The sequence below is a fragment of the Branchiostoma belcheri genome, unplaced genomic scaffold (genome assembly GCF_001625305.1).
Source record: "Branchiostoma belcheri isolate BF01 breed outbred unplaced genomic scaffold, Haploidv18h27 scaffold103, whole genome shotgun sequence".
NCBI lineage: Eukaryota > Metazoa > Chordata > Leptocardii > Amphioxiformes > Branchiostomatidae > Branchiostoma > Branchiostoma belcheri.
In genome coordinates, this window is record NW_017802414.1 from 697,423 (window position 1) to 707,432 (window position 10,010).

Here is a 10,010-nt window from a genome sequence, read left to right on the forward strand (position 1 = left end):
CGGGAAGAGCCAGACGACACGATCTTCAGCTACGTCTGTGAGACAGTGAGGTAAGGAATTTTTCATGGTTTCATACATTTTTTTATTTAGATAATGATGGTTTAAATCACCCCTTGTAGTGATAGAAGCCTGTTGTCACAAGGTTTTGCATTCAGATGAATCAGATATAATATATGATAGTATTTTTTTTTTATTTGGACCCTCCTCCGAGCTTATAGACTCCGAACTGTATTACCGACAGATATGTATTTTGATGGTGATGATGATAACGTTACCATAATATCATGCCCTTAATACATCTCAGTTTTAGAGGTAATGTTTCGCTTGATTTAAATCTTCATCGTCTTGTATAAGTGTTTTGGTGCTCTCGACAAAGTATGGTTAAGTACTTTAAACGATACAAACGTGTAAACTTGGATCAACCTTTATGATGATTGCCTCTAAGCGAGCAGAAGTCTATAGCTAAAGTGATGACGGGTTACTCTCTCTTGATGTCTGTATGATAAAAAATCCTAACTACTATAATATTATGTAACTATGATAACTTTTTTTATTACATATATCAATACGTATACCAGTGTCTTATACAGTCGTTATGTATATTGTGTTTTTTTTTTTCATTCGAAACATCCGGTATCTCTTCAATAATCTCAAACCAAGTAGATTTTCCGGTGGCTGCAAAAATGCAGTATCATTGTCAGGTCAGTATCCAGTATGTCGCGCTGGTGAGAAAAGGTACCAAAAAGGAAAGTCAGTTCGAACGAAAAAAACTAGGGCTAATTGGGGCTAGGGCTAATACGCCAAAAAGCATGGATACTTGCTCTTGGTTTCTATCTGCACCTGTATGATAATGTCTACCGGTATAACCTGATTTACATTCATTTAGCACTGTAAGATTATAGTACTTTGATCTACCTAAATTTCAGATATCAGTCGTTGTTTATGGAGATCTTCTCTTGCTGGCAAATATCTACTCTATGATATCCATAGCTTTAATGAAAAACAAAGAACATTCCTAACCGCTGCGGTTGATACCTCTGCTATTTGAAATATTTTTATCAGTGTCTTTTTATAGTAATAGGTTAATATTTCACGGAATATCAACTTCGTTGTGATGTACATTATGCACGATTTGTAAATTAGAACTTCGGAGCCAATTCTGTTAGGCATCGTTAAAAGAAAACTTCCCTTTAGGGAATTGCACTGGGAAGTACATAGCCTCTCCACCGACCTCCTTGAATACAGAAACTGGCTTCTCTCCCTCTCCTGGGGCAACACACAGGATATGTTCATCATGGTGATCAAGAAATTCCTGCCCTATGTCTATTGGCTGAAGGCAAGTGTCATGCGGTAGCCCCCGCAAGAGGTTGTTCAGTTCATCCTCCTCAACCAGATCTGCTTCCACCATGGCTTCTTCTATATTCATCTGTTGACGAATGTTGTCCATTTCATCATCTTCCATACAATATCCAGTTGGCCCTTCCACGTCATCACTGTCCTCACTGACTGACTCGCCGTGCTCTGGAGCTGTAGGAACTTCTGAGTCGCCTTCCCCTCCAGAAGCCCTTCTTCATTCCATGACAAAGCCCAGTCTGCATTGATAGACGTGCCAATGTAATGTTCATTATTTTCTACAAGATATTTCAGAGCAGCATCTACTTTCATTGGACTAATCTGTCTATACATGTAATGCCCACTGTACTGTAGCTTCCTCTTAAGTTTTACTTTGATTAACTCAGCTTTTGTCGACATTCTGGGAAGGACCTGATGTGTTTTACTTACATCTGGCTGCCGGGACACACACTGCGGGGCCTATAACTCCCTTCTGCCCCCCTTTCGGGAGAGCGGCAACTTCCATAAATGATATTCTCTTGGCTATAAGTTGTGACTCCAAAGTATTGAGACTTTTTAGCTCAGGAGGTATGTCCGGGGGCTTCATTTTATTACTTTGGGCCTGGTATGGAATGGTCTTCTTTTTCATCATGTGCCCGTGACAACAGTGACATATCAACTCTTTCCCCGTGGGTGATTTTTAATGGGGACAATGTGGGCTGCAGTCTTCAGTGCATTTATGTACATACTTACCCGTGAGATATTGTTGAACAGCCGGAACATACTTTGATGTGTGACAGATTACAACTTGATCACGAAACAAAAGCCTATGACATACAGTGCAAGCATGTGCTGGTCCCTTTTTGCATTCCAGATGGAACTTTCCAATGGCCTTCTTAACATCTGGTAAATTCTTGTATATCTCTCTGTAATCTCCACATTTCTTTTCTTCGAACCTCCTTGCTCTGGATCTGTATGATATCTTTCCTTTTCGTGGTCTCGCTTCTTCTGTGCATGCTCCTCATCTGTGTGGTACCGTTCCTTCTTTCTATTTCGCTCGGCCTGCGCATGCTCCTCATCCGTGTAATATCGTTCCTTCGTTTTATCTCGCTTTTCCTGCGCATGCTCTTCATCTGTGTGATATCGTTCCTTCGTTTTGTCTCGCTTCTCCTGGGCATGCTCCAAATCTGTATGATACGGTGTATTTTTCCTGTCTCGTTGGGGCTGGGCATATGTCACATCTTCTTGGTACCGTTTTCTTTCTCTGCCCCGTTTGTCTTTTTCTGATCATCATCGTTGCCATACAGTGCAATCTTTCTTTTGCTGTTGGTAGCTTCTGAGCCTTCTACACCTTCTCAGTGGTATTGTGGCATGCTCCTTGTCTGTCTACGGCTGAAAACTCTTGTGACAACATCAAAGTAATTCTCATGTGTGTTGCAAGTACATAGCATTACTTGTTTCTATCATGATGTTACAACAAATACTTTCATTGGAAGGGAACTTATGCCATTTCCACTTGAACCTGTGATAAATGTTCAGTCGGCTCAGATTTGCGCTTGGATACTTGTCCAGCCTAGTACTGTGCGTCGACTGCAGTTCCATGACCTCCGTAGTGGCGCCAATAAAAGAGGGCGCGAGCCGGTAAATTTAAGCTCATTCATTTTTACATATTTTGTACACTATACCCTGAAGTTAGACATATTAAAATTCTGAACCCTGCTTAAGCACCTTACTATGAATTTCAGTGAGTCGAAGTGAGTCACTTTAGGGTCCTTTCTCTCTCTCAGTCCCCTTCCGAGCCTGTGGCGCATAGGGTTCCAAGTAGCTTCACCATCTAGGCCGATCAGTAGCCACCTTCGCCGCCTCATCCATCGAAAACCCGTGCCTCCTCACCTCCTTCTCTACTGTTCTTCTCCATGTCACCCTAGGACGACCTCTCGCTCTTCTGCCCTGCGTCGTCCACTTCAACGCTACTCTTGTCAGATCAGTTGCTGGTTTGCGAAGAACATGGCCTAGCCATCTCCATCTGCGAGCACGGAAGGTCTCGCTCACTGGATTAAGTCCTGTCTTAAGGTATAGGTTCTTTTTCGAGATGGTGTTAGGCCAAAAGATTTTGAGGATTCGTCGTAGACATTTGTTCTGGAATACGTTCAGTTTATGCTGTTTAAGTGCCGTCTCCTTCCAACACTCCGCACCATACAACAGAACACTCAAGACGTTACTTTTAAACATGTTAATTTTTGTTTTCGTATGTATGTTAGTGTCACTCCATACCGGTCTAAGAATTGCAAATGCCTGATTTGCCTTACTAATCCTAATGTCTACTTCTTTCGTACAGTCCTCTTCCGCAGTCATCTTACTGCATAAATAGGTGAATGTGTTTACCTATTTCAGTGGTTTGCGATTTATCGCGATGGGATCTCTGTAGTGTTTGTCTTTAGGACTTTGGTTTTATCCTCATTCACCTTAAGGCCAATGGTGTTTGAGATCATACTGAGCTTTCTTGACTTCTCTTGTGCATCACCGTGTCTGCTGGAGAGTAAACCAAGATCATCTGCATAATCAAGATCTTCTAGAGCTGTACTGATTGTCCATTGTAAAGCTCTTCTTTTGTCTTTGGTTACGTTTTTTATTAACCAGTCTATTGCCAGTGAGAAGAGTAGGGCTGAAACTGTGTTGTGCCGCCTCAACAAACACACAAGGCTACAAAAGTATCGGGCCTTTCAATAGCCGTTTTATTCAGCAGTCAGAAGCCCGGGTAGATCGTAGATAGTCAGGGAATCCCATATTGCTGCCAGGTCGTGATTGTTCTTCAAGTCGTCGAGGGTAACTCGTTTTGTTGTATTGTTAATAGCACTCGCCTCGTAGCTTAAACCTCGTAGCGGGCATAAAATATGCACTGTACGTTTTCGAATGTAACGCAGTGCCTCTTCTTTCAAGAGGTCGGCTAGATGAAAAAATAGCCCTGTAGCTGTAGCTTATGTGGTTAAAAGGTTTGAAATGTCGGTTAAAAACGCAAGGTATATAAACGTGACGATTTTCCACCGATTTAGAACACTCCTTTTTCCTGGCCAAACTTGTAAACAGACCAAGTAATTATTACAATTATAATGTGCCTACAGCGTGCGCAGGTGGAAGCAGATAAAGTAAATAGCGAATAGCCAATGAACGAGGACATCTACAAACATGGCCACACCTGTTGCTCCCTGCATGCCCATATTTGGGCCTGCCCCGCCCCATGCCCTCTCCACATTCCATTCCTATTACGTCACGCAACGACACTATGTGTAAGTAAAAAAGTAAAAAGTAAGCCTTTATTTAATCTCGAAAGCTTGTTCGGTACATACATGACCGCTTTTCAACAAGGTCGAGGGTGAGGGCGGGGTCACGGATTACAAACCAAACCAAAATATAATACAAAATCAAAACAATATGCAAATCAAAAAATAATACAAAAATAAATAGTAAATCATCAGTCCGTTATCAGTCAAAGTTACTTCTAAATGTTCCCAATGACTGGGCTGCTCGTACATGTGGTGGCAAGGAGTTCCACACAGTCGCCCCCGAGTACCTCAGTGACCGCCTGTAAACTTCCAGTTGGGGCCTCGGTATGATGAGGTTGTCCAATGTGCTCTGTCTGGTGGATCTGGAGGCTTCATCTCTATACCGGATGAACACCCCTCGCATGTGTGGTGGTAAAGAATTGTCAAAGGCCCTATACACTAGCATGGCTTTATGTTGACGGTGTAGAGTTCTCACGGACTTCCATCCCAGACGAGAGAGGGGACTTCCCGTGATGGTGTTCTGTACGGGGCTTTCAAGATCAATTTTCCTACTCGGTTCTGCATTCTTTGCGTCTTATCATATTGTACCGAAATGGCACCATCCCAGACAGTACAGGCATAAGTTAAGTGTGGTAAAAATATGATGTTATACAAGGTGACAAGTGCAGATTGTGTGACAAAAGGTTGGACCTGACGCATTATTCCAAGCGCTCGCTTTAGTTTAGACAGAACATGAATAACATGGAAATCCCATTTCAGTTCGCTGTCAACAATTACACCAAGGTATTTAAAAACTGGGACTACTTCAAGGGGGTTTCCATTCATTAATACTTGTAACTGGTCTTTTCCCCTATAAGCCGATGCCGTGTGCCAATAAGCATGGCTTTGCACTTCTTGGCGTTGACAGAAAGACAGTTAGCCACAAACCAGTGATGAAGACGGTCCATATCAGGCTGAAGAGCCCTTTGTATGGTTTCTAAGTCAGGATGGCTGAAGTATACCACAGTGTCATCAGCATATAAAGCAATTTTGCAGTGTTGTATGCATTTTGACATATCATTTACATACATTACAAACAAAAGCGGTCCCCAAATGGAGCCTTGCGGCACTTCACGATCAACATTACAGAAATTGGATGTTTGTCCATTAACAACTGTGCAGTGAGATCGCTCACAGAGGTACGATCGGAACCATTTAGCTGTAGAGCCAATGATTCCAAAGGAACTGAGTTTTTGCAGAAGGATGTTATGGTCAATGGTGTCAAAAGCCTTTGACAGATCCACAAACACTACACCAGTGATTTTACCTTGATTCACTGCTTCATACAATTCCTCTGTGACTAAATGAAGAGCTGTTTGGGTTGAATGTTTTTGCGAAACCCAGACTGTCGTGCAGAGAGAAGGTCATTCTCAGTCAGGAACTGATAGACTTGCTGATGAACTGCGCGTTCCAGTATTTTAGATATTACTGGAAGAATGCTAACTGGTCTGTAATTACCAGTGTCTGATCTATCTCCAGCTTTGAAGATAGGCACAACTCGCGCTTTCTTCCAGTCTGCAGGGAACTCAGAGGTGGACAAGGAAGTATTCAAAATGCTAGTCAAGGAAGGTGCTATAACAGGGGCAGCAATCTTGAGGAGTCTGCAGTTAAGCCCATCAAGACCAGTGGCTTTGTTTGCTTTCATGGAAGAAAGTTCGGACAAAACAAAAGCCTCTGATATGGGTTGGAAGGAGAGAGTTACTTTACTGTGTTGTGCAAACTGCAGGGGATGGAATATGGACTTGTACTTATGCAATAACCCAGCCAGTTTGCCAGCCACTCCTCCAAAGAAGGAGTTAGCTTCACTATCATGGTTGACTAAGGTAGGTATTTCTGTGGACTTCGGACTTCCAGTCAGTTTCTTGAGAGCTTTTCACATTTCAGAAAGACTGTTCTTGTTGTCTACTGAACTGTGGATAACGTTTGTGTAGTGATCTCTTTTAGAGTTCAATATCATCTTCTTAGTTCTATTACGCAGTTTCTTATATGCCTCCCAGTCTATAGGTGACTGTGTCCGTTCAGCAAGATGCCTTGCATAATCACGTGCATGCATCACTTGTCTCACTTCTTCTGTGAGCCAACGTGGACAATTGTCACCTCTGACCCTGAACTGCTTAACTGGGGCATGTACATCACATACAGTGTTATACAGTTCCTTCCAGGTTTCCCATTTGTCATTCACAGAATCAAAAATATCTACTGTGTGCCAAGGAACACTAGCAAGGTCCGCTATAAAGCTGGACTTATTCCAAGTTCTTGAATATTCTAGTAGTAATGAGTTGTTATTTGCAACTTCTATGAGTATACACCATGTGGTGGTCACTTAGGCAACTGTTGTATACTCTGCCATCCGTGTATTTTGCTGGGTTGGAGGTTAGAATTACATCAATCAAAGTTGCAGTTGTTTCGGTAACTCTTGTAGGTGATTGAACTAAGTTTGGTAAACCATGTAAGTCACACAAGAATTTAATTTCAATGGAATTCCCTGTATCAATAAGAAAATCACAATTCAGGTCTCCCATTACCATAATCTCCATATCAAGATCTGATGCTTTCTCTAAACTGGTGTTAAAGTGCTCAAAGAAAGTGTTATCACAAGAGGGTCTATATGTACAACATATAAATAAATGTTTGCCCACTTGTGGCATTAGCTCAATCCATATTGCTTCTAGTCCCTCAGTGTTGAGGTCATTTCTTTCACGATAGGCAATATGTGTTTTAATATACATGGCTACACCTCCACCATGGCCTGAGCCTCTGTCTTTCCGCAGAAAAGGATATCCTGGAAGATTTAATACATTATCTGGATAATCCTCAGTCAAATGTGTTTCTGTCAAGCCAAGAATGTCAATTCCACTTTCTTGGGTAAGAACCTCAAGGAACATATGTTTAGCTGGAAGGCTCCTGATATTTTGGTGAGCCAGTAACAGACCTTTGATCCCAGACTTCTTAGGAAATGTAGGATGTGGTGGTAGAGAATCCAGGATACTAGTAGGGAATGTTGATGACTGGTCATCTGACTCTACATCAGGAAGATGTGCAAGGCGCGCAAATTCACATTTGTAACAGGTCCACTCAAGTGTTTCATACCTAAGGTATGTTTGAAAAAAAAAACAGTTTTGATATGCCTGCACATGTAGGATGAAACCATTTGGTACATACCTCACATTCTATTCCTGTCCTGACTCCTTTTTGGCATACTGCACATGGGTCTTTCACGTGCCTCAGCTTAGCTGGACCAGGATGTGGCTAAATCTCCAGATAAGACAAGTGGGATATGAAAACACAGGTTAACAAAATCAACATCGGCTGAGCTAGTCTGTCCTGTTGTTTTCGTGACATCAGGTATCAGTAGACTTAATACATAAGTACACTGTCTGACTGCAGAGTTGTGATCTAGACTGTATGGCAAAGGATTATACATGTAAGGCAAAGGATTAAGTGTGTCATGCCTTGCTATACGACTGAGCCCAGTAACAGGGCTGGAAAATGTCAGAAAACCATATGCAAAAATAACCAAATACACTACTATAGGACTGCTCATGATTATCTCAGGGTATATATAAACCGGCTTACCATATCATAAATATTAACAATAGCACTATTACAAAACATAAATTTACTAACTACATTAACCTAACCTCTATCCATGTTACGTACTAACCAATCTACAAGAGTGGCGGCTTCTCCCTTGCCTGGCGATGCCTCAAGTAGTCCTGCTCAAATCAGCCTGTACAGCATGTACAGTTAATTGGCCCAGTAACAGTCCAAAAGTACTAAATTATACAATTTTAAAGGGGTGGAAAGTTATCATGAATTGTTGTTGATAGCTATACAAAGCACACCCATATCAAATTTCAGATCGTTTGATTATAATACAAGGTCCCCAGGACCCATAAGGTACAGATTCTGTCGAATAATGACCGAAAAAACCTAAATAAAACAATTCTGATGGTCTGTATCGAAAAAAACGAAAAAAAAAACGCCTTGGGGTATTAGTCCACTCTACCTTCATGCCAAATTTTATGTTATTTTGCTCAAAAATAAAGAAATTGAATCCATTTAACAAAATGGCCCTAAAAAACAATTCTGATTGTCTGTATCGAAAAAACGGGAAAAAACGCCTTGGGGTATTAGTCCACTCTACCTTCATGCCAAATTTGATGTTATTTTGCTCAAAAATAAAGAAATTGAATCCATTTAACGAAATGGCCCTAAAAAACAATTCTGATGGTCTGTATCGAAAAAACCGAAAAAAACGCCTTGGGGTATTAGTCCACTCTACATTCATGCCAAATTTGGTGTTATTTTGCTTAAAAATGAAGAAATCTAATCCATTTAACGAAATGGCAGGAGAAGGAGGAGGAGGAGAAGAACCATCAGGAAAAACAAAATGACTTTACCACATAGTGGTGAAGCCATAAAAACAATATGAACCACATAGTGGTGTAGCCATCATTAAAATAGGATGGCAAGTGTAACTGCAGTTGCGTTTTTCTTTGACCCTTTAAAGAAATAGCGTTAGGTGGCATTAGTTTTGGTCAAGTCGAACGCACTATATCTCAATGCATTTAGCGTCCAGATCACGTAGCCAACTTTCCAAAAATTATTCAGATGTAGCTTATCCCAGGCCCTAGTTTGCTTCCTTTATCAATGCCAATGAATTTTTTTTCTGTAGAGTGGGACAAATAAATTGCCTAGTTAGATGAAATTTAGTTTTATTATACTTGTGATAAGATATTCTTGTCGCATATTCTTCGGTCACAGATCTTCAGATACGAAAGTTCATTGAACATCGACAAACCATGATGTCACCCAATGTTACCTTGGTGACGCTGGTGCTACTGATGGCACAAGGTACGTAAATGCACTGTGTCATCATTTTAGAGATATTACACATTTTGCTGCGGGTCATTAATTATCTTATTAATTTAGGAATGAATGTCTAAGGGTAAGGCCTTTTTTGTCTTTATAGTTAAATCTGTTTCTGCTCAAGATATTTTTGTCAGTAATTTTTTCAGCATTCTGGTTTTATCTCATCGGCCTCCTTCCGTCTATCTACTTGTGATGATTTTTCTAAAAGTAGGGATGCCTCTTGTTTTATAGGCAATGCGGATTTGATTAGAGACTTGAACGGTTACCGCTACCGGGCGGTACGAAGGGCCGTTAATTTCGACCAAGCCCAAGCGACTTGTGTGTCATATGGTGGACATCTCGCCTATGTCAAAACCTCAACACAACAGAGCATCGTCGTAAATATGGCATTGGCCGATTCGAGCCTGGATTACTGGATTGGATGCACAGACCGACAGGTATCTATCTATCTCTCTAGTAGACGTCTCTCTCTCTCTCTCT

General features: G+C 41.2%; 1 protein-coding gene across 1 annotated transcript in view; it reads left to right on the top strand.

Annotated features, from left to right (window-relative positions):
• The window catches only part of LOC109475264 (fibropellin-1-like), a 24,205-nt gene continuing 14,195 nt past the window's right edge, over window positions 1–10,010 (top strand). Inside the window, exons 1-3 of the mRNA XM_019775867.1 lie at window positions 1–50; window positions 9,423–9,512; window positions 9,762–9,967. Coding sequence (XP_019631426.1) covers window positions 9,461–9,512; window positions 9,762–9,967 — 258 coding nt within the window. The 5' untranslated portion in view covers window positions 1–50; window positions 9,423–9,460. The remainder of the gene's footprint in view (window positions 51–9,422; window positions 9,513–9,761; window positions 9,968–10,010) is intronic.